Here is a 25,599-nt window from a genome sequence, read left to right as displayed (position 1 = left end):
CCGGAAAAGTGCCCAGCCTGGGCCAGGTTTCCGCACCCCGGCCGCTGTCTCCTCCCTGCGCCTCGGAGGCCCGCCCCTTCTTCCCAACCCGCCGCTCTCTGGCTCTGGGTCGACCTCGGGAGCCGCAGCGCACCCCGGCCAGGCCGCGCGGCGCCCCTCCCTCGCCTCGCCTCTCGGCAGCGCCTCCGCCACCGCAGCGGGCCCAGCGCAGAGGCGAGCAGGACGGGAACTGCTGCTCCTGCTGCTGGCTGGGTAGCCGTCACCCGGGAAGGCCTCGGGCAGAGAGGGACCGGAGCGGAGACCCGGCCAGGCGCGGGGACATGGTGACGGGATGGCCCGCATCGCAGACGCCTTCCCTCTGCACCTGCTCGTCTGGCACAACCGGCACCAGGCGCTGGACAGCGAGCTGCGCAAGGGACAGGTACGCGGAGTCCCCTCCCCGGCCCGGGACGTCTGTTTTTCCTACCCTATCCGCCCAGCCTAGTCTGCCTTCCCTCTCAGCCCGAGCCGAGGAGCGCAGGGAGAGGGGGACGTGATGGAGAGTGTTCCGGACTTCTGCCTCCCCATTTCATCCCCTCGCTGTCTGGGGAGGGGGCAGTGATCGAGGCCTGTGATCTGGCCCTAATCCCGAGATGTCTGCTTCTAATCTAGATTTCACTTGCATCCCATGGAACCCGCTTCTAATAAATTTCCCTCTTCCTCCTTCCTGGCATGGAAAATGTCCGACGAATATTTCCAGAGACTAGTTGGGATCACTCTTTCCCTCGGTCTCTGGGTAACAACCCTGGTGCTGCATCTCCATTATTTCTGTCCCGTCTCGCATCTCTTCTTTCCTTCCTCTCCATTATAACCTAAGGAGCAGTTTGAGGATAGTTGTGTAGATCGAACCACATTTCACTTGGAAATCCCCACATGCTAGACCTACCTTAACAATAGGCACTTCAAAGAAAAGAGTACTCTTCCTTTTTGGCACTCAGCTTGAAATCCCATAGTCCAGCATGCCTTCGGTCATATTTACTCTGCAGCTTCCCCCAGACAGGGTATATGAGGGCAAATCTTGCTAAAGATCCCATGTACATGCCCTTGCCATGCTAATGATTATAATATCCTCTGGTGTGGAGGGCAAGCTTTTCCTATTCTCATTTCACATTTCAGCTTTTTATTCAAGACACATAATGTATAGATGGCCACCATTTTGGGAAATTATAAAATATTATTAAACTTAAGCATAAGTGTACCCAGTTGACCCTGGTTCTTTCTTTCCCATTTCTACACTTAAACAAATAAAATGAAGACTTCACACTAGGACTTACAATGATATTCAACCATAGTTGCCATTATGGTCATCATTACTATTCTATATACACTACCCAGGGATGGATGGATGACTCTAAGTCACTGCTGAAAATCTTCCTTTAACTACTTTTTTAGTATAGGCTATTTGAGCCTGTGCCTATTCGTGCTTTCTCCAGTCCACTGTTTTGTCATTATCAAAAATGCTTTGTAGATTTCCCTTCCTGTTTGTCCTGCAGATTAACATCATGCATCGGATAGATACTTGTGTTACAAAAAAATAATAGATATAGACACATTGGTGGTTTGTTGGATTCCTGCTAATTTTATATATTTGCTTTTCTGGAGGTTAAAATAAGGAGAACAGTACCATCAGAACACATCGACTATGTATTATAGAGAGAATCTTGCCTTTTAATTGTTTTGGAACAGAGACAAAATGAGGATCAGTTTGTTTGAGTTTTCAAAGGTGTATGCTATGAAATGATGATAACTTCAGAAAGTGAAAAAAAATCTTACCAGTTGTTTTTCTGAAAGAAAAAGAGGAAAATATTTGGCACATCTGGAAAGTGAATTTTGGAAAAATAATATTGAGTCCTCTAGCCATCCAGATACTTCGAGAAGTTTATAAATGTGGTGCAATTACTGTGTCCTGTTTATCGCTGTTTTTTTCCTCTCTATCTGTATGTGGAAATTCTGAAGAAGAGCTTGTAAGAGACCATTACCATGCCATACTGGGAATACTAGGTCAGGACAGAGTAATGTTTATAAATGGTAAATGATTTGGAGTAGAAGTTTGAGATCTTTTGAGCAAGTCTCTTTTCCTTCCTTCCTTCCTTCCTTCCTTCCTTCCTTCCTTCCTTCCTTACATACATACATACATACATACATACATACATACATACATCCTATGTAAAACGGATGTGAGGTATTTAGTGGTTATGTTCAACCCACGTAATCCCTTTGAATTTAATTGGTAATCTGAGGTTCATCCATTAGTGAGTCAAATATCTCTGAAAAATGTATACCATGGAACAACAGTTTCTGCACTCTCAATGTTCATTTCTAAGATGAACTGGATGACAGTTTCTCAGAGTTTCAATAGTTGCATCCTTCATTGAAACAAGGCTGGAATATATTATTTCTCAAGTATCTTCGAACTCTACAATTCTATGCTTTCTCCCCAACGTATTTTCCACTAGACTAGTGAATTACAAATCAACTGGTTTTTAAAAAAAACAACACCTATAATTCCTTGCTGCAGTGTTAATAGCTATTAGATTATGTAGGATGGATGCTTATTAAATTAACCACCTCTAAATAATTTTAACTACACTACTCAAAAACATGTTTTTCTTTCATTTTTGTTTCTTATTTTTTTATTTACTGTGTAAGTAGGCATTGTAGTAAATATCGTCTGTCATTAAAAAGCAAATCCAATTGGGCTGATCCTGGTCCCTTTTGTCAGAAGGAAAGAAAGAAAGATGGTGTGAATGGCTACCGTTACAATAATGAAACTCTGGAAGATAACATTGCAAGACTCTTTTCATCAGGAAGCCAGAATTGAATACCAGTACCATGTTACAAAACAATTCATGGACTGAAATACCACTGTATGCACTAATTTACATTAAACACTAATGTTGGTTCTTCAGTCCTTCAGCTAGTGGATAAAACTATATTAGAATTCCTATTATTTACCTTTGTTTCAGTTCAGTTAACTATGTGAATTATATCTAATCCTGAATGGCCTTAAGAGATAAAGAAGAGCAGTATCTAAGAACAAGTGCTGGCTAAATGGCATTCTTTAACAGAAGATATTTGGACAAGGCCATTCTCAAGACTGAATCCTAGCACTGGAAATTGATCGAGCTTGCAGTTGCAGTTAAACACCATGCTTGTTTTACCTGCAAAACATTTCTTATCCAGATTATTAATCCTCTGATTCTTTTGCAGCATGATATTGAAATGCTTGACCCACGTGGCCGAACACCTCTGGAATTGGCAGTGTCCCTTGGGAACTTGGAATCTGTCCGTGTGTTGCTACGACACAATGCCAGTGTGGCTCAGGAGAATGCCAATGGCTGGACAGGTAGGACATAGTTGAAAGTCTATATTGCTAGAGGAACTAAAAGTGACCCTCCTTTACTTCCTGGCTTCTGTGGCAAAAGATAGTTAGTTAGCACGGATTTGAAAAAAAAAACCCTGCTTAACAGTCTGTAAAACAGGGTTTTTGTTTGTAAGGTATGCAAATTTCCTAGCTTGGAGCACTTAAAATATTTTGGGAAGATTATCAAATGGGGAGTATGGAAGTGAATCAAATAGATAAAAAGGGCTCCAGGATTTGTTTTTAAAATAAAATAATTTCTTATATGGCTGGCAGGGAAAGGTAGAAAATAGGAAAGGATTGAAAGTTGGACAGAGGAAGGCAAAACTGTTGAAAAATTAAGGACTTTTGACATCTGGTCTGCTGTGAGGGAAAAAAAGGCGAAAGAGTTATACGATCTGAAGAGAAAGCAGAGTTGTGGTGTGAGGAATAGACAGTGGTGAATGGAAACCATTGTTTTTTCATGAGGCAGTAAAGCCTCACTTCCTTCAAGCCTCTGGTCAACTCCTTATCTTTCACACTAGTTTCTGGCAAAGGACAAGCTTGTCCAAATGTCTCTATGAGGTGACCATAAATACTTGTTACTATGTCTTTGTTTTAAGACTGCCAATAGTCCACAGGTGGCCCTTGACTTACTACCACAGTTGAGTCCAAAATTTCTGTTGTTAAGGGAGACAATTCTTAAGTGAATTTTGCCACCTTTTTCGACCTTTCCTGCCACAGTTGTTAAGAATCACTGCAGTTGTTAATTTAGTAACACGTTTGTTAAGTGAATCTGGCTTCCCCATTGACTTTGCTAGAAAAAAAAAGGTTGCAGAAGATGATCACATGATCCTGGAAAACTGCAACCGTCATAAATATGAGTCAGTTGCCAAGCATCTGAATTTTGATCACGTGACTGTGGGGATGTTGTAATAGTCATAAGTGTGAAAAAGGGTCATAAGTCACTTTTTTCTCTGCTGTTGTAACTTCAAATAGCACTAAACAAATTGTTGTAAGTCAAGGACTACTTGTCTCTCTAATGTTTAATCATTAATTTTTTTTAATTATATCTAAGATAAAAGCAAATAGTGTGAAGCAAAAACATTAAAACAAAAGCTATTCAGATTAAAGCAAGACTACTACCAATAATAAGCAAAGTGTTTCCTGAAACACCATGATATAAATCATCATTAGATGGGATTATGTTAATGTCGAAACCCTCAGAGAAAATATAGACTTCTCTTTTAAGAAAAAAAATTATTTAACCAAATACACTTCAGTGACACATTCTTGCCAAGCCATCTAATGCTGATTTATATCTTTAACATGGATAAATAATAACATTCATAGTCATTAAAAACCAAATTGTCAACACCAAATATATTCAGCAAGGATATCTTCATACTTCAGCAGATTTCATTGTGAAATCTACCAAAAAGGCAAGTTTCTTCGTGATTGCATGTGTTTTGTGTCAGCTTAGATGTCGCCTTCTACTAATGGAATATTTAAGCTGCAGATAGAAGAGTAGGCTTTCCACTTTGTGCAATTTTCTTGGTATTACCTTTCCTACTGTTTCTACTCAGGTTCTCAGAACCTTGTACTATTGACATAAGTAAGCATAATTCTAATTTTTCTGACAGTTAGCCATTTCCTTTTGATAGATATAGATACAGATACAAATAGATAAAGAGGTTGAATCTGATTCTGCTAATTGGATGTAAAAATAGAGGTAAAATTCATCTGGAGTTAGAGATAAGGTGAGGCATGATGAAACAGAAGGAAGATCCAAGAAGCTAGATACTTATTGTTTCCTTACACTCTTTCCCTGGCATCTAGTCCTTCAAGAGGCTGTAAGCACCGGAGATCCAGAGATGGTACAGTTGGTACTCCAATATCGTGATTACCAGCGTGCCACACGGCGATTGGCTGGTATTCCAGAATTACTCAACAAACTACGCAGCGTATGTATTTATATAATCTTCCAGATGAATTGGAGTATTTTCCATTCTCTTTTGGGGTCTGCAAATATTTATTTTGCGATATCCATCCTCTGGCTTTGTCAAAAGTTATGAAGAGGAGGAAATTAAATGTCAAACAATTTCTTATGCAGCGTTCCTCAGTTTGGCGCCTCTCAGGAAAACATGTTGGCTTGTATTACGAGAGATGTAATCTTGCACTTTGGAAGAGCATACATTTAGAGAACTCTGTTCTTGTGAATTATTCTTCTGTTTCTCCAAAGATTTGGTTCCATTTGGTTTTAAAAATAATAGTCTAGATACAAGTAGCCCTCAATGCATGACCACAATTGAGCCTGGGAATTTGGTTGTAAATTGTTGCAGTTGTAAGTTGAGTCACTACATGAGCGAACTTGTTTTTATGTGAGTCATTGCAGTCATTAAGCAGTCATTAAGCGAATCACATAGTTGTAAGTCTGAATCCAGCTTATCCAATAGGCACTGTTTGGGCTTTTTGCTGGAAAATGGCAAAAAACATTATGAAACACAATCCTGGGATGCTGCTTCTGGTTATAAACATGAGCCAACTGCCGAGTGCACAAAATGCAATTGTGTGACTGCAGAGGTGATGTGATAGTTGTAATCTTGAGGACAAGTTGTAAGTAACCTTTTTCAAGTCCATTGTAACTGAATATTTATAAGTCGAGGACTACTTGCAGTTAACAACATTAAATCCTTTATTTCTGTCCGAAGTAAGTATAGTAATATAATATACAGTGATACAACTATTTCTTTGCCATATTAATTTGTAGGAAATATGTTTGAACAACACACTTTCAGGATTTCAGAAGTAATTGCTGGGAATTGCTGAAAACAGCAGCACTGAACTTTTAAATCTTTCTTCAGTGTCTTTTGAAATATTCTTGGCCTTTCTAGTTGCTAAACCTAATTGCATAATATACTCCCACTGACAAAAGATTGGTCATAATGTTAAAACCCTGTCTATTTCAGAGGAAAAACATACAGAGGTTGTATCTTCCTGTCCCTTCTCTTGTTTGTACTGATCTCACTTCTGGTTTGTGGTAAATTAGTTTTCCATTTCCTCAGGCCCCTGACTTCTATGTGGAAATGAAGTGGGAGTTTACCAGCTGGGGTAAGTCAGTACTTCAGATGTCTAATTAAGTGAATAAAGAGAAAAAATGAATAAGAAATAGAAAAGATGGTAGGAGAAGATGGGGTTGCAGAAAAATATTTGAACTAAGGAATGAGATTTCCTTGTTTGGTTGTTATCATTACTTTTCAGAATAGATTTGGTCACTAACTTTCAAAAAGTGCATCATTGGCAGTGCACTTGGACCAAATCTTTGTTTTGTGAAAAAGGAATTCTGCCTCTTGTTCTACAGTCAGTTTAGTGGCTTCTTCCGTGGGCAGTCTATCCAGGGGTTTTTAACATGTGATAACAGAAGTAGTGCTCCAGAGTTTTTAAGTGATAATTTGGAAGGTTGGGAAGGTCCCACACAGGTGCCTCAGGGACCTATTAAACGACCGTTGACTTACCTGAACTATGTGTGCTGCGAGGGGAATCCAAGCATGGGTTAACTTTATCCATTAGCCTAGAGACTGAGTTACGTAATTGTTGACCACGCCTCCTCTGACTGGGATAGTTCAGTTTTGTACGAAGGCTCAGCCGATCCAAGAGAAGCAAAGGAATCAGCCAGACGAGAAGGTAAGTAGGTAAGTACACAATGCGTGCATGTGAGATTGAGACAGTGCCAGTGCCCGGACCAGTCGAAGTCGAGGGCAGGTTTGGATTCCCCTTGCAGACACATAGAAGGATCGTTCAGGTAAGTCAACGGTCCTTCTCCTGTGTGCTGCTTGGGAAATCCAAGCATGGGACATGCCAAAGCAATGAGTTTCAAGGGCGGGACGCAGGCTGGTCAGGGGCTGGGGATGATGCTACAATCCTCTGTAAGACATGTCGTCCAAAGGAAGCCTCTGTCAAGGCATACATGTCCACTTTGTAATGACGAATGAAGGGCGACGATGATGACCAGGTCACTGCCCTACATATGTCTTCCACTGAGGCCTGCGTTGCCCATGCTGCCATGGTGGCCACACTCCTGGTGGAATGGGGAGTGATGCGCCTGGGTGCCGGTCAAGATTGGGATTTGTATGCGAGTGGAATGCACGCTTTCAACCAATGCCCAATGAGGACACTTTTGTCCCATGGATGCTGGCTGGAAAGACACAAAGAGCGTCTCTGATCTCCTGAATGACGCCGTGCGCTTCACATAGTGACGGAGCATTCTGCGAACATTGAGATGGTGCCCCTTCCGTTCCTGAGGGTGTGACGGATTGGGGCAAAAGTCTAGAAGGATGAGTTCTTGCGTCCTGTGGAACAAGGAGTTAACTTTTGGCAGGAATGCCGGGTCCAATCGCAACATGACTCTGTCTTGATGGGATATACAGAGATCCTCCCGTACTGAAAGTGCCGGCAGTTCCAAGACTCTTCATCACTAAAAAGAGGGTTTTGAGGATCAACAATCTAAGACTGATGGTATGAATGGGCTCGAAAGGCTCAGCCATGAGAGCTCTAAGTACTAGGGGCAAATCCCATGTAGGGTAACGGTGGACTACCGGTGGTTTGAGGTTAGATGCACCCTTTTAAAAGGACCAGACCCTCGGATGGCGAGCGAGGAAATGGCCCTGGGCGCCTCCCACCACAGTCAATAATGCCGCAATCTGTCTACGTAAGGTGCTGGGCGTTAGCCCTTTGTCCAAACCCAATTGTAAAAAGTCTAGAACCCGTGGGATGGAAGACTTAAGTGGGTCCACGGATACTGTCCGGCACCACCTGCAAAAGGCCTGCCAGGTGGCCTCATAAATTCGCGTCATGGACAGACGGCGAGCAGCTTGGATCATGGTGATGACCTTGTCAGAGAAGTGCTGATGCATCAAGATCACCCGCTCACGTGCCACACGGTTAACTCTAACCCGAAAGGACTGCCTTCTGTGATATGGTTGTTGTCTTCTGTCCCCGTACCTAGTGGTTGAAGGAAGCACTTTGCTTTTGTCCCTATTTTCAATCAAAATCGGATCCAACGCAGCTCCAAACAAAGGGCCTCCCTTGAAAGGGGTAGAGGCAAGATGGCATTTGGAACATAAATCAGCTTGCCAATGGCGAATCCAGAGGAGCCGGCAGGATGCCACGTTGGATGCTACCGCACGGGACGCGAACTTGGCCGCGTTGAGTGTAGCATCTGAAGAGAACTCCAGCGCTGCCACCAGTTTATTATATCTTGGTGTAGTCGGAGGTCTTCAGGAGGAAGCCTAGACTGCAGCTGTTGCAACCAAACCAGCGAAGTTCTATTAAGGAAAGAAGCTGCTGTGGCTGCACGTAACGCCCAGGCAGCCGCCTGGTGCGTTTTGCGGATGACCAGTTCGGCCTTGCGGTCCTCAGCCTTAAGATCTTCCGAAATCTCAGAAGGGATCAAGGCCGGGAGGCCAACGCCGCTACAGGGGGATCCACAGTAGGGAACTGAAGGAGTTCATCCAATTCAGGCATGGAAGCGTAGAGCTTCCTGTCCCCATTACTAGGAGGGGGAACATCCGTCAGTGGGACCACTGTTTTTGAACAACGCCCAGAAACAGCTTCGGACGGGTATGACATCCTGCTCCTGCACCTGTCTGCGAAAAATGGTCGGTGAATCAAGGCCCATGGCTGTACTAGCTTGAGTGGTGGCACCACCCATCTTGGTAGTTGCCTTAGCTTTGTACAAAAGCGATTTGAATAAGGTGGGCCGAAATAAGCCGGAGAAGGCAGGTGTATCTTGCGGTCTCAGAGTGCAGCGGGGAAAGAGCTGAGAGTTCCATCGCTGCCTCCAGAGACAGAATGATTGGCCATAATAAATCCGGGGATCGGGAGAGATTTGAAAGGCTCAAGCTCACTTCTGAAACCAGGGGCAAACCTCTGATAATTGGCGAGCTGACTCATTACGGTGCTAAGTGATGGCGGCGAAGCGACCTCTGCAGCAGAATGACTCACTCCGTCCTCAATCGCAATTGAGCATGCAAGGCAAGCTCCACCCCTTCCTGCCGTTGATTTGGCGCGAAAGCACTAACGGCTTAATTAGCCAGTGCCAGCACCTGCGTTGGCGCAAAATTCAAAAGTGCATCCAAAAAGATGGCCACCGTCTTTCCCAGTCCGGAGCAGGGGGATGGAACACCAGCAGCCAAATGGCGCGGCTGACTCACCCCAAATCACGCGGTGGCGGCAAGGCTCTCAAAGTGCTGGAAAACTGCAACCCATGCCTAAGAATTGCGCCCGCGCCTGCTGGAGGCAAGAATGCGCTGCCTTTCTCAGGCGGCAAGCAAAGGGAACGGGAGGCGGTACTAGCGGGTTGTTGAGCCCTGCGCCAACACGAGAGCAGCGAACCGACTCTCACCATGGCCACTGATCAGGGAAGAGAGCGGTGAACCGACCCACTACTGATTAGACCCGTTGAGACACCCGGCGAGTAAGTCTCCTGGCGAACTTTCCTGCAGCCGCTAGAGTCACAGGGAATCGCGAATTTTATAACTTAAGGAAAACAAATACCAACACTCTGTAGTCAAACGTACCAAAAAGAAGAAAAAATCCAAGTCAAATGAGCTAATTTTGTCTATTATCCTAGAGGAGAAAAATTTCTGTGTCTCTTTAAGGCTGCACTGAGTTAAAAAACTGAACTATCCCAGTCAGAGGAGGCGTGGTCAACAGTTACCTAACTCAGTCTCTAGGCTAATGGACAAAGTTAACCCATGCTTGGATTCCCCAAGCAGTGCACAGGAGAATTTGTTGTTTACTCTTAGGCATCTCATCTTACCCTACTTTTAAAGAGGCTATAATTCCTTCATGGAAGAACAGTCTTGTACAAATGTGACTCATTATTAACAGTTCCAGGTACTGATCCCGATGCCTCTGTTTATTCTCTTCCTCTATCTCTGCAGTGCCTCTTGTCTCCAAAATATGTCCAAGCGATGTGTATCGGGTATGGAAGCGGGGTGAAAACCTGCGGGTGGACACTACCTTACTGGGCTTTGAGCACATGACCTGGCAGCGGGGCCGGCGCAGCTACATCTTTAAAGGCGAAGGTCAGAATTTCCCTTTCTTGGAAGATAGGCATCTGCTTAGTGACATGCGTGGCTTTGGTAGAAAGTGTTTTTCTTCCAATGTTGCATTTTCATCCTCTTTCTCCTCCCTGTTATTTAGATGAGAATGCTGTGGTGATGGAAGTTGACCATGACAAGCAGGTTGTGTACACTGAGACATTGTCACTAGCCTTGCATGAGCCCGAGCTGATGCTGGCTGCCATGCAGCCTTCGGAGGAACATGTTGCCAGCCGCCTCACGTCTCCTATTGTCTCCACCCACCTTGATACCAAGAATATTGCCTTCGAGCGGTGAGTTATGGCAGACGGAAGGGAATGTATTGTTCAGTGTCTATCAGTGCCTATATAGGGGGGATTGTGTGGGAGGAGCAGGAACATAGTGACCCTGCGTGGCAATTGTTGGGGAGCAAAAGCAGGAGAGAATACAGAAGGTTTTGTTTTGATCCTGCTTGATGTTCTTATACCATAAGAGGGACCCGAGGAGGTCAAAATTGAAGTGAGACCCAAGTTGGAAAGAAGGTCTCGCTGACTCTTTCAGCACTAAATACCATATTTTTTGGAGTATAAGACACACCTCTTTCCTCCCAAAAAGCGGGTGAAAATCTGGGTGCATCTTATACACTGAATACAGCATTTTTGGCCTCCTGAAAACCAGCCCCCTTCACAAAAATGGACATGCAGAGGGTTTGGGAGGCCTCCAAAGTACTCCTGGTGGCTGGGGAAGACAAAAACAAGCAAAAAATGGGCTGGTTTTTGCTCATTTTTGCCCCCCACCCCAGCCCCCCGAAGCACTCTAAAGGCTATGCATGCCTTTTTGGGGGCAAAAAAAGGGCTGTTTTTTGCTCATTCCCCCCCTCCCCCAGGAGTACTCTGCAAGCCTCCTAAAGGCTATGCTTGCCCTTTTTTTGCAAAAAACAGGCCCATTTTAGCAAAAAACGGGACATTTTTTGCTCATTTTTGCCCCCCTCCTCCCGGCCTTCAGGAGCACTTTGCAGGCCTCTGAAACTCTCTGCATGCCCCATTTTTCACAAAAAAGTGGCATGCAGAGGACTTGGGAGGTCTGCAGAGTGCAAAAACTTTTTTTAAAAAATTAACCTCTTCAAAATCTTGGTGTGTCTTATACTCCAGTGCGTCTTATACTCTGAAAAGGATGGTAGTTTTTGCAGGAAGCCTTACATTGGAAATGGGTTGAAGTTTATTACGACAAAATACAGTTCAACACCCTTCTTTAGTCTGAGTACTGGAAGATCAGGTTTCCTTACACAAGAAAATACTTGCTCTGGAAACACCACTTAGTCTCCTTAGTTAAGGCTTTTTAAAGGTAGAGGTATAGGCGGGTTCCCCATCTATTTGTGGATTAACAGCATTAATGTAATTAATTTTTTAGGTGAGGTATTCTCAAACTAGGGGTCACATCATTTCTGAGTTACTTGGTCTCATCCTGGTGTTATGAATTGACTGTCTTCTTATCCAAGCAGAGTAATGCATGGACTGGCAGTGATCCAGCTGTGTGTTTGTAATCCAGACTTGTACAACCAAAATTGTATAACTGATAGAACTCATGCTATCAAGGGTGACCTCAGGATTTACTACTTCTACATCTCCCTGCTCCAGGGGCACCTCTGTGTCTTCATTGGCCATCTACAAGGCATCCTTACTGAACATGTTTTCTAGCCTGGCCTTTACTATTCGCTCTGCTGTCCAGCAGCTTCCATGCATCCATCCTGTCTGGATTGAGAAGGGGGAACAACAGGGTGGAAGAGAAAGCCAGTGTCACTTGGAATTTCCTTGCACTGCACAACCATTGTTCAGGGTGTGAGAGAGAACTTTGAGAAAAGTGGGCAGAGCTGAGATGCAGCAGCAGTGATGTTTCAGCAGTTCTGGAAAACTTGGCCAAGAGACAAGCAGTACATTCCCTTCTGCGAAGGAAGGCTATCCCTATACAAATGTCATGAAAAATAATGCCAGAGAAGTTCTGGTAGCATAGATCCTCCAGAGATTCTGGACACAGATAGGCACCAGAAAGAGGAAACAGGAAAAGAAGTGCAGTTCAAATAAATAAAGTTTTTTTTGTAACCTCATGAATAAAACTGTCAAATAGTGACAAAGATCCTGGTAACAGTTCAGCTGTGATAAGTATGTACCAAAGAGAGAGCAAGAACATGGTTTGATAGAGCTCTGGCTTTGTGTGCACAATTGTATCCAGAACCCCAGATGACTGGCCTGTGAGTTCTGACAGTGATTCACTTTTTGATGTGCAACTCTGGGGTTGCAAACAAATAGCTGGAGTACTAACCAAATGCCCTAATTAAGCTGACCACCAGCTTCTCCAGATAAAAGAGGAGATATGTTTGACAGTGGGAATCCTGCCAGAACATAGCATGACAACTTTATTTCTTGTAGGGAGATCACACAAAGTAATTTATCATTTCAGCACCACAGAGTTGGAGAATTTAGACTGAAATAGGAACCCATTCTATGTGCAAATTTGGGCCATTGTCATATTCAACTCAGGAATATCTTTCTATTCAGGAACAAGTCTGGCATCTGGGGCTGGCGCTCGGAGAAAATGGAAGTAATCAGTGGTTACGAAGCCAAGGTACAATTCCCTGTCTTCTTTGTATAATTGTCCAACATAAATGTCAAGATTTAGCTTATCTTCTGCATTTCTAATCAGCAGTGTTTATAATATAAGTGGGTTTGTGCTTCTCCAGGTTTACAGTGCCAGCAATGTGGAGCTTATCACCAAAACACGTACCGAGCACCTGTCTGACCAGGACAAAACACGCAACAAAGGTATAGCACACATGTACTACTTTCAGTTTTGAACCTATGTTGACTTAACCAGTCTATTATGCTGTAAATAATTTGTCCTCATGATAGTTCCAGAGTTCTCTCTCTGCAGTAGTTGTTCTTTGACCTCAGTTGTCTTGTCCTCAGCAGATTCAACATGGAATATTTATATTTCATTTACTTACTTATTATGTATATATCTTTCCCATAAATTGAACACACTGAATAAATCACTGCTATGTCCAGAGTTATATCTCTCCACCCCTATGATATAAGTTGAACTGAGAGATAATGACTAACCTGATGGACTTTATAGCTCTATTACTTGTGATAAAATAGTTTGTAAACAAGGAGAGGGGAAAACTAGAAAACATCATAGGAAAAAAGATTTTTGAATAACAAGATTACAGGTGCTGGTCTTTGTGGTTTTGGAATAATAAGAAACCTATCAGAAATCTAGATGTAGCATCTTTTAAACAAAATATAGATTTTGAAGTCTTTCATAAAATGCACAGAGAGGCCTCCGAGGTGATTCTTGATTTTTCGTTTGTTCATTTATTTATTAAATTTCTGTGGTACTTTTCACTCCTGGCAATCTCACAGAAGTAGTAAATAAATCAATACAGTATCAAAATAACAATCAAACTATTGTGTAAAGATTAAAATGAAACATAAGCTAATATTCCAGGCATTTTTAAATAATAAATTTGGTGGGATTTACTGTCAGGTAATTAAAAATAGGATTCTACACTGACAATGCATTCAATTTATCAATATGCCTTACTCTTACACATTTAGATAATACAGGTTTGCACTATTAAAAGTTTTTTAAAAATACTTTTTAATGAGACAAAAACTATATTTGCATTGAATGCATGTTGAAAAAAACAAATAACTGGTGGGGGGGTTTTTTTTGGTAGTTGATGGTAAGATGAATTGATGTAATTACTTAATAATACAACATGATATTGACTATGTAATAGTATACATGTGATTATATGCTATGAAAATGGAAAATAAAAATTTTCTATGTAAAAAAAACAACAGATCCATTCTTGCAATTGTGGAAGCTTCTGCTTTTTTGTTGCTGGACTTCCAGAATACCAGTGATTATACCAGTAAAAGGAGACGAGTAATTTGCACACATCATCATTCCTTTCTAGGGAAAATACCAATCAACTCTGAAGAAAGTATACAATATATATTCATGTATAAGCTGAGAATGTTACGTTCCAAAATATACCCAAAAAATTAGCTTTGTCTTCTTTGCAGACCAGAGCTCAGAGTTTTTAAAAACAGCCTTAAAATCACATGTTTTTATAAAAGATGACATAACAATTTGTAGTTTCCTGCCTGTCGTTGCATTTTAAAAATTGAGGGATAGCATATCTGCGGGTGGCACATTTTTCATAGTATTCTGGTTGAAATTTTTAGGGTTAGGGTTAGACTAATCTGCAGATAGATTCATCCACAATTATGTACAGTATTTACTTTCCTGCACTCACTTGGTCTATTCCCTATCTTAGCAGTCCTTGCAACCAGGTTCTTATTAGTGTAAAATAAATGGGCAAGGACATTTAGCTTCTTGGAAGAAAGGTGAGGTAGATAGTCTTGCCCACTATTAGGAGTGGGCAGTATGGGACAAATACTTTTGACATGCTTGTGGCTGTAAAGAAAGAGTATAATTAGGAAGGCCAGGTAAATATTGAGCAATTGCCATGTACCCTACTGGGGCTGCCTTTGAATAGCACTCTACAAATGGTCTCTTGGACAGTTGTTGGGCATACTTTGAAATGTCCAGGTGATACTACTGCTTCATGAGCAGTATTGATTATTGGTCACCTAAAAAGCCTTTAAGGCATAGGTCCATATTTTATGAAGACCACTTATTGTTTTGCTCATCTGGTAACATCTGGTAAGATCTGATGTACTTCATGAACTCTTGATCAAGCAATGCCATCTGTCAGAGGCATTGACTTCTCTATTGCAGTGTCTGCTTTCTGGAATTATACCTCCCCAGTGATTTGTTTACCTCCCTCCCTGATGTCATTCCACAAGTTGTTAAAAACCTGGCTATTCTTCTGGGGATAGGATGTTGGAAGAGTCCTGGGTGATTGGTTGTTACTTAATCTATCCAGATGCTTAAGTTCTTCTTTATTTTAAGTATAAGCAGCTCAGAATTATTTTGGGTCTCTTGGGAAGCTTCTAAATTTATTTTTAGTTTTTTTTAAAAAAAATAAGTGAGTAGTGAATGTCTGCTCTTATATTCTGTAGTAGTAAGGGTTTCAGTAAAAGAAAAGGGCAAATTACAATCAGATACATTACTGGGATGTACATAAGCATTTTGTGAAATGAAGCTTTTCCCATGATATTTCTGCAGCAATGAAGAAAAGACACCAAGTTTCAATGTACTATGCAATTGTTGTTGTTGTTGTTGTTTATGTGCATATATCTCATCTCTTTTTAAAGAGGGAAATACAAATTAAGGCAAATAGTTGTTCCACATAATGGAATAGTTTTAAAATTTGCATGAGGAGACAACTTAGCTGGAGAGCAGGCAGGCCAATGAAAACCTTTTTTAGTTTTGTTTCTTTCCACAGGACTCTGCTGCTGCTAAGGTTCTAAAGAAAGGGTGGCTGGGGGCCAGGCTAATATTTGGAGGTTGAAGGAGCCTCAGTTCACATTTCATTTTCAGTTCACACTTGCACTGTAATGTTAAAAAGTGTTCACTTAGGAAGATGCTCATTTTCGTAGAAACAAAAGAGACATTTTCTGTAGTATTTTGTTCTCTTTCAAGGGCTGCTACTGCTAAAAACTGTTTTATTTGCAAACATCAGGATGTTTATTTTAATATCAAAACAACAAGTTCTATGCTGCATGCCACCTTGAACGCTGTAACAAACAGATAGGGCAGAAATGTTTTAAAGAAACATTATAAGCATCTGATAAAAATAGGTAATTGTAACTGAAGTGCTTCTTTGAGAAGAAACATAGGACTTACTCTTCTGGATGTCCTTTCCTCACTATACAGGCTCCAAGACTCCATTCCAGTCCTTCCTAGGAATTGCCCAGCAGCATGCTGCCCAGAATGGGGTATGTAGCAAGGTTCCTTCCCTGCAAAAGGAAAAGGGTGCTAGCTGAGGTATCTGCATGAGGAACTGAAGGGGAGGGAGGGTAGCAACAAGAAACTTATGCTGGACCAATTTGGTGGGACTGGTGGGGAGTGAGAATTGGTATTTATATGGCATTTACAATTATTGCTAGAATCCTTTGCTTAGAGTAGATCCTGCTCCCCATTTTTCAGGCCCCCGTGCTGCAGTCAGCCAGTCCCACAAACCCAACATCTATTACCCCTGAGGAATACTTTGACCCAAACTTCAACTTGGAGTCCCGTAATATTGGCCGCCCTATTGAGATGTCAAGCAAAGTTCAGAGGTGAGTGCAGATGGGAAAGATAGTGCAGCATTGATATACAATGGGAGACGCAAGACATGAAGGCTAGCATTGATGCTTTTGGGGGGTGAGAATGAAAATCCTTAAGGGTGAGTATGACGGCTAGTCTTTTTAGTGTGGTAAGATGGAGGAAACTGAAGTTCTAGAAACTGACTTGTTCCTTATTTGCTAGGTTCAAGGCCACTCTGTGGCTCTGTGAGGACCATCCCCTCTCCCTGGTGGAGCAGGTGACACCTATCATTGATCTGATGGCAATCAGCAATGCTCATTTTGCCAAGCTACGTGATTTCATCACCCTCAAGTTACCTCCTGGCTTCCCAGTTAAAATCGGTGAGAGAGATGCAAAACAGACTGGCTGAAAATGGAGTGGCAAGTGATGGTGCTAGCCATTGTAATGTGGAACTAGAAGACAAAGTGCGGTAGAGGGAGCTGGTAGCAACAGGAGTATGGCAGGAATGATGTATGGCAGAGTTGGGTGTAACAGTAGATCAATGGTTGCTGATATTTATTTCTGAAGATCAGGTACTGAGAAACTGAGGGGACTATTGCATACCTGATCTATAGAAGCATTTAGTTAATCATTGTAGGAGTAGAATATTGGCTACTCTAGATGGCTTTTGGTCCAGTCCAATATATCACTATATTCTTATTAATAATGTTTTGATGGGTTCTGTATGAAAACAGCAAGAGACCTGAAAATAAATAGTTCCCATCCTTTCATTCTTTTCTTTCCCTTTTCTGTAAGTTTTCCCTGTCATTTTCAGAGATCCCTCTCTTCCACGTGCTCAATGCCCGGATCACTTTCAGTAATTTGTGTGGCTGTGATGAGCCACTAAGCTCAGTGCGGATCTGTACTCCTCCCCAATCCCCTGACAGCAGCGAGGAACCAAGTGCTGGGGCAGAGGCAGCCAGCAATACTAAAGGTAAGATCAAAGGCCAAAGAGAGGCACAGCTCTTGTCAAAATTATATGCTTCTAAACGATGGTAAAACTGGATAAAGAGAAAGGAAAGAAGCTTTTGGAGGTGGAAGAGATAATGTCCATACTGAATTATTTGAAGAAATAATAGAGGAAAGAATAAAACAGGTTATGCAATCTGCATCCCATAAACTGCAGACAGGCCCTAAGCCCTGCTTCTGTAACTTCCATAACACCTCAGAAATTATGCCAATATTTTTCATCAAACAAAAGTGTGAATGTTACTCTTGTTTTTTTTTAAAAAAAGTTTAAACTTTCAAAAAACCTTTATTTGTCTAAAATCCAATCCAAATCCCAAAGGAACCTCCTGAAAATCTATGCCTTGTCCACTTGTGTGGTAACATTACATCACTGTTACTTCCCAAAACTATCAAAAATATATTTATCATGGAATAGCTGCTGAAAGATTGCTTGTCCTGGAAAAGACTAGTTAAAAGAATGACTCTTAAGTGTGTTGTTCTTGTCCATAACCCCTCTCCTTCATCCACTTACCTTACTTTAGGGAGAATTCCTAGCAGAGCGCCATACTGGCCCTAACAGCAGCAACCGTAAATATTTAATTCACACTTGATTCTCTCCCTTTCACCTCAGAAAATGCTATCTAGAAAGATTCTGCACAGAATTTGCCCAAACTTTTCACAATCTATGCAATGTGAAGCTCTTATTTTGCCTATCCAGAACTGATGCATGGAACTAGTAAAATAATTTCCAGTTGTTGTTTTCATTTTAGATTTTGCTGTTGTTATTACTCTGCATAATAATAGATCACACTAATTTAGTCTTGTACTTTCCCTCTCTATTGTCCTGAGAAAATTGAATTATGCCAGCCTTTTATCAACCTGTTATGTCTTCGTTCACCTGGGAAGATTTAGTGTATTTGCTTTAATTCTAGAAAGTATATAGTTTGATCAAAAAATAACCTCATTGTTGCTATGGTGAAGTAAAACAGAGATTAGGTGTTTGGCTGTTTAATTAACATAGGACATAGTTAAATCCATTCAAACTCTTACGATATTTGAGCAAAATTTTAGACGATGTCAACACAATATAGACAACTTAATTGTGGATATGGTACTAGTCACAGTGACTCTATATTAATATGCCTTTCTTTCCAGGCAGTAAACAGAGAGAGACATTGTACTTACATCCTATTTGTAGGTCTCCCTGTGGCTTCTAACTGATGATGGTCAAAACAGGATGCTGTCTAGATGTGCCTTCAGTTTATTTAGAATAGCAATTGTTATTTTCCCAATCCCTGTTGTGATTACTATTATAGCAATAGCACTTAGACTTATATATCACTTCACAGTGCTTTTAGAGCCTCCTCTAAGCAGTTTACAAAGTCAGTATATTGCCCACAACAATCTGGGTTCTCATTTTACCGACCTCAGAAGGATGGAAGACTGAGTCAATCTTGAGCCTGGTGAAATTCGAACTGCCAAATTGCAGTCAGCAGAAGTAGCCTGTAGTACTGCATTATAACCACTCACTACCATGGCTCTTTTCTTATTCTCCTTGCTCTAGTCTACCCTTTCCCTTGTGAAGTGGATCCATCTGTATTTGAAGTGCCCCAAGGCTACACAATGCTGGGTGCAGGACGTACAGAGCCCATGAGAGATGAGGACGATGACCTACTCCAATTTGCCATTCAACAGAGTCTCTTGGATGCTGGCACAGAAACAGATCAGGTGATTGGGAGGGCAGCAACTGGACTGTGGTGGGAAAGTCTTTATATTCATTTAGCAGAGAAGCATGTCTAACTGCTTCTTCAAAACAGGGTCTTGGTCTAAGAAGGTTGTGTAGTATGAGACAAAAGTAGGAGGACAACATAACAAATAAACCCCCAGATGTTTTCACTTACTTGAGATTGTTCTTTGTTGACAAGTTTAGATATAGCACTGGGAGCTTAAACTTAGTCTTACTGGTGCTTTTTAATGCTTAATAGGGATCACGGATAGGGGGACCTAAAGCTAAACATGATCTCAGTCTATTCAACAAGTCACAGGATCAATTAGCTAAATAATTAATTACCCCACAAGTTTCCAATTGCTGTCTACTACTGTCTACTAAACAGATGACACTGTTTTTTAGTTTTATTGCTTCATTCCATATGTTTTATTAGGTTACCATCTGGGAAGCTCTGACCAACACCCGACCAGGATCCAATCCACCAACCTATGATGAGGAATTACAATTGGAAAGGTAAGTATTTGTGTAAAATGCATATCATCATTTACATACATATCTAGCTATTCTGCCAGACTCTGTTTCTTTTTTATTGGGATGGAAGCAGTGGCTGCTACTAGAAGAACAGAAGTTGGTTGTGAGAAGGTGCCAGGAACTGCATGAATTAAGACAATTGCATGCTATCCTCCTAGTTTAAGTTCTCCACCTTTCCTTCATAGTTATGTAGTTTAAAGCAAAAAAAAATTGCATATATTTATCTGGTTTCTTCTGCTAGTTATGGAAAGGGTTAAGAACTATGCAGGGCATGGAAACTTCTTTCCCAGCTATTAGAGATTTTGTTCATTAGCTCATTTCTGGCTTCTGGGATGCCACTAGCATGACTATGTAGTTTGGTTTGGTTTTAAGAGAAATCTGATATTGACAGTAGAATTGTGACTGTTTCTTTTTTCTTAAAAGAAAATTTGTTCCCTAAATAATTCATACATTTGTTTACAGATAGAATGATTAGGCCTGAAATAAAAATCATACTTTCTTTTTAGTTATTACACATATGGTAGGAGCGATTGCCTTAAAAATACATTTAGTCTATGAATAGGAGAAAGTGGCATGCTATCTCTGTCATGGTCAGGTTATATAAATACTTTAAAAAGACTACTTCTTGAAAAAAATACCTGTTTCTATCCACATTCTAGGGATATATTTGAATTGTTTATTACTCTATCCTTCTCAATGTTGCAGTTGCTGACAATAGAACTGTTTTTTTTCTGTGCCGAATACAGCCTGAATTCATGGCATGTAAATAAAATATTTTAAATGAGGAAAATATTATTTACAATCACATATGTATAACCAAATTTTGATAGTCTTTTGAATTTTTTTTTCTTTTTAAAGAAACTGCTGTGGGTGGGTTGACATTTAGATCCAAGAAAACAGTAAAGGTTCATTCTTTTACTATATAAATGTTTCCCCATCAAGCTGTATTTCCAACATTTTAGGTTATATTTAACCTAATATAGGCTTGAAATTTTGCAGATAGAAAAGCAATTGAAAAAGGTTAATGGGAAGAGGAAAAATGCTGTTAGGAAAAAGCGATAAGAAATTTTGCTATTTTAAACCATTATTTTGTTTTTCTTTGGGAAAAAAACTTTAAAAGTTTTGTATTTTTAACAAGAAACCCTCAGGTTTTTAAAATCTTCAATATTTATGTCGTTTTGAAACATTTCTGGCTTCTGTGGTTATAAACCACACATTATACAGTAATGACTGGATTCACGTAAAATCACAACTAAGCCAACTTGCAATGAGATAGGTGGCAAACAAAATTAATAAATAATAATATAGCATATTGGAATGTGTGAATCTGATTATTATTTTAGTATTTTACTTCCCATTTCTGGCAGATTTAAACAAGGATGTCATCTTGATATGTCATCCTACCTGTTGAGCATTAAATCTTCTATTGTATCTTTTTTGTGGTTAATATAGACATATTCTATAGGAGAACAGCTGGCTTTTCCCTGGAACACTTCTTAAAATTATGTTTATTTACTGAAGAACTGATCATGAACTTAGAAACTGTTCCCTTTATTTGACCCTTAGAAATTTGTATCATTTTATCAAAAGCAAATATAGTAAGAGGTAGCAGTGGGGCCTGTTGTAGTTACCAGCAAAGGACTCCATTGACTGAATGTCCACTTCTGATTTGCATTGTTTTTAATTTGTTGAATGTGTGGTTCATTTACATGTATATTCAACATACATGTGGATAAGCTAAGAATTTCATGTGCTAACCCCCCCCCCCAAATGTGGTTTCTTCTTCGACCACAACTGAGCCCAAAATTTATGTTGCTAAGTGAAACATTTGTTAAGTGATTTTGCCCCATTTTATTACTTTTCTTGCCACAGTAGTTAAATCATTGCATTTGTTAAGTTAATAACATGGTTGTTAAGTGAATCTGCCTTCCCCATTGACCTTGCTTGTCAGAAGGTCGCAAAAGGTGATCACATGATCCCAGGACACTGCAACCATCATAAATATGAGTCAGTTGTCAAGTGTCTGAATTTTGATCACACGACCATGGGGATGCTGCCGTAGTTGTAAGCGTGAAAAATGGTCTTAAGTCACTTTTTTCAGTGCCATTGTAACTTTGAACGGTCACTAAACAAATTGCTGTAAGTCAGGACTACTCATATGTTATAACAAGATTAATAAAATACATTAAAATATAATCAAAATTATATGGGTTTTAACCAATATGCATATTTTTAAAGCAAGGTAAAAAATTTCCCTGTCAGTTGCATCCAAATCTAGGGCATCTGTTTATCCAAGGGAGCCAGCGTTTTCCAAAGATATTTTCTGTTTGTCATGTGGTCAGCATAGCTATACTCCGAAGGTGCATGGAATGCTGTTACCTTCCTACCTAAGCAGTACCTATTAATCTACTTGTATTTGCAAGCTTCTGAACTGCTTGGTGGGCAGGAACTGGGGCAGGAAGGGCTCCGTTGCATGGCACTCAGGTCTTGAACGTGGGCTGTCAGCACTCCAGCTGATAAACTCATCTCAGTATCTTTAATAGCAATAGCACTTAGACTTATATACCACTTCACAGTCCTCTCTAAGTGGTTCAGCATATTGCCCCCAACAATCTGGGTCCTCATTTTACCGACCTGGGAAGGATAGAAGGCTACAGTACTGCATTCTAACCACTGTGTCACCACAGCTCTTAACCACTGAGCCATTGTGCACTCTATTCTTAAAGTAGCTGAAACAAACTATAAAAAGATTAATAAAATACTTCACAATATAATCAAAGCATATAAAACACAAATATTCCAAAAATAACAAATATAAACCGCATGCTTCTTATAGGCCACTGATTAGTTTTGGTTTTGTTTAGTGTTTAGCTTAATTTACAAATGACACGATTATATCAGTAAATCATAACAAACCACTGCATAGTCTACTCATTAAGCTAACAGATCTCAAATTTACCATTTTTCAGCAAGCCAATTTAAAAGAATTTAGTATGAAATCACTGACTTGTAATTCATCAGCAAATTTGATATGGTGAAATTGAATGCAAAACAGATAGTTCATTAATGAAAGGTATTAATTTACATAAGTCCTGTTGCTGTGCTAGTTCATTTTACTTGTGGCAAAAAATACATATCTAGCCAGGATGTGTCCAGTATTCATTTCACAGCAGCTTTTACACAGCAGTATCACAAATCTATTGCTGCCTTCCAAATTGTTTTGAGTTTTAAATGCACTTAATAGGAAACCATAGGCTTTCTCTATCATTACTGCATGTAGTTCAGTAATCTCTAAATGATTGATGAAAGTTCATAGCAGCAACAGCCATCATCTTTTGCTATTCCTCCCTGGAATTATTCTGGGAATTACTTCAGCAGCAAACTACTGCAGTTTAAGAAAAGAGTATATTTTATAAAAGCCTTTGTAGAAAATTGTTAATGCTCACAAAGTATTCAAGTCCCACTTTTGCTCCTATGTAGGTAGTCCTTGACTAACAACCACAATTCCACCCACAATTTCTGTTGCTAAGTGAGGCAGTTGTGAATTTTGCTCCATTTTATGACCTACCTTTCCACAGTTGATAATAGCTGCAGTTAAGTTACTAATATAATTGTTAAATAAATCTGGCTTCCTTGTTGACATTTTTTGTCAGAATGTCACAAAAGGTGATCACATGATTCCAGGACACTGCAACTGTCATAAATATGAGTCAAGCATCTGAATTTTGATCACCCGATCAGGAGATGCTGCAATGGTTGTAAATGTGAAAAACAGCCATAAGTCACTGTTTTCAATGCTGTTCTAACATTGAATGATGACTCAGTGTACTGTTGTAAGTTGAGGACTATCTGTACAGTCTTCCCAGCCTCCTGTCTTTCACCTATGATAAGAATTCTGAAAAATGTAATTGCAAAGTATCTGTAAAGCAAGAGGTTTGAGAAAGCAGCTGCAGTCTCAACATTAGCATCTGAATGCTAATGTTGGTAGGTGCCAATAAGCAAATGCAGATAATAAACTGCTTCCCAGTCCACAGCTGTCTCTCTGGATATCCAGATGTTGCTATGACCGTTTAAGTTACAACAAATATTATGTGATAAATAGAATCAATTGAATGTGATATGTCCCATTAACTACTGTGTTTTAAGTACTTGATTAAATAAATCACATTCTGATTTGGAAATAGTAGGACGTTTAAAAAAATTCACAAAATTGAAAGCTTTATGTAATGGGGGGTAGTAAAGAGTATCTGTCCTCAGACAGTGATCCATTGTGTGAACATGAGTTTATTATAAGGACAAAAATGTTGCCCCATCATTACCTAGGAAATGTAGTAAATTCAGAAGGTTGTTGTCAGCATACAGAATATATAATCAGTGCAAACAGCTTGAATCAAAAGCTGACCCATTGCTTTGTTTGTACTGGCAGTTAGAGGCACTTTTGTAATTGTTGTATGAGCAAGGAGAAACTCGAGATTGGGTCAGACAATCAGAATGCTAACATGAGAATATGGGCAAACGTTTGAAGGCCTTTAAGTAAGATGGGCTGAAGTATACCTGTTGAACAAGCAGAAGAGCAACTCATGTTTCTTTCTCACATTGCAACAAACTCCCCTCTTCCTTCTCAGGGCCATCCAAGAAAGCATGTTCCTTCAGTCAGGGCCAGGCCTGGTCCCTGTGGAGTCTGGAGGTGGCAACGATGTGCCTACTCCGGAGGGCAATCCAGTGCTCAGCACCAATGGAAGCGGTTCCTCAGCTTTGCCTCCACCTTACCCTAGTTTTGATGAGCAGCTGCGTTTGGCCATGGAGCTGTCGTCTAGGGAGATGGAAGAACGGGAGCGCCAACGCCGTGAAGAAGATGAGGAGCTGCAACGAATCCTCCAGCTCTCTCTGACAGAGAAGTAGCATCCCAGCCTGCTAGCAAGGGGTCCCTCAGCCTTGCTCAAGCCTCACACCACCCAGCCTAATTCTCCTTGCTGCCACTGTATTTTGGGTTGGGTTGGGTTCCATGCTTTGTCCCCTTTCCTGTTGGGGTCAGGCTGGAAGTGAGAAGACATTTCCTGTGGTTTACTTGGTTCCGTCCTTTAATATTATTTCTTGTAATTTTTTTAAACTGCTTTATCCTTCATGGAGGAATTGTTTTCTACAGCAGAGAAGGGGAGTAAGAGAAATGGAGCCACAACCAATAGAAAAGAATGAAAAAATAATCAAAGATGTTTCTCTTTTTCAGATGAGCTTGCAGATTTTTTTGAGGTTGCTAGAAGTGTGCTGTTGCAGCTTCTGTCTTTGCATGGGTTTTGGCCTCTTGGGGATTTGGGCAATAGAGAGGGTGGGATCCAGGAGCTCAATGCATTGATATTTGCAGTAAGACTGAAGTCATGCTGCAGCTTGATGAATAATATTCATTCCTGTCTTTTTTTCCCCTTCCTCATCATGAGCTGCTGCTCTCCCCTCTTCCCATGTTTAATTTATTTTATTTATATCTTTAAAGATATATACTAGAAAGGGAGCGGAGGTGTGTGCTCTTTTAAAAACTGAACCCAGTGGGTCTAAAGGGAAGAGCTGGGCCCATTCTTGAGCAGTTTTCTCCTGCTGTCTGGCGACCAGGCACGAGGAGTTCCGGGCAGCAGGAATACTAAATAAAAAACATGAAACCAGCATCTGCTTTTGGTAGC

At 40.8% G+C, this 25,599-nt stretch overlaps 1 protein-coding gene across 1 annotated transcript; it reads left to right on the top strand.

Moving 5' to 3' along the window:
* Positions 1-91: 91 nt before the first annotated feature.
* ANKRD13D (ankyrin repeat domain 13D) lies at positions 92-25,582 on the top strand. The gene is made up of 15 exons (XM_032218587.1): positions 92-421; positions 3,250-3,385; positions 5,219-5,343; positions 6,445-6,490; positions 10,324-10,467; positions 10,586-10,775; positions 13,017-13,083; positions 13,199-13,280; positions 16,309-16,370; positions 16,582-16,712; positions 16,903-17,060; positions 17,495-17,653; positions 19,232-19,395; positions 19,830-19,909; positions 24,553-25,582. The coding sequence occupies exons 1-15, from the start codon at positions 332-334 to the stop codon at positions 24,827-24,829; spliced, it is 1,911 nt and encodes a 636-aa protein (XP_032074478.1). The 5' UTR covers positions 92-331; the 3' UTR covers positions 24,830-25,582.
* The last annotated feature ends 17 nt before the right edge of the window (positions 25,583-25,599 follow it).

The sequence above is a fragment of the Thamnophis elegans genome, chromosome 1 (genome assembly GCF_009769535.1).
Source record: "Thamnophis elegans isolate rThaEle1 chromosome 1, rThaEle1.pri, whole genome shotgun sequence".
NCBI lineage: Eukaryota > Metazoa > Chordata > Lepidosauria > Squamata > Colubridae > Thamnophis > Thamnophis elegans.
The sequence above is the reverse complement of the archived record's forward strand: the minus strand, read 5'-3'. Positions and strand labels throughout refer to the sequence as shown.

Bases quoted from the DNA above. Each gene is read 5' to 3' on its own strand.
- ANKRD13D (XM_032218587.1), top strand. From the start codon at position 332: ATGGCCCGCATCGCAGACGCCTTCCCTCTGCACCTGCTCGTCTGGCAC. The intron at 17,061-17,494 runs GTGAGAGAGATG...TGTCATTTTCAG, and splicing joins TGGCTTCCCAGTTAAAATCG to AGATCCCTCTCTTCCACGTG. The intron at 19,910-24,552 runs GTAAGTATTTGT...CTTCCTTCTCAG, and splicing joins GAGGAATTACAATTGGAAAG to GGCCATCCAAGAAAGCATGT.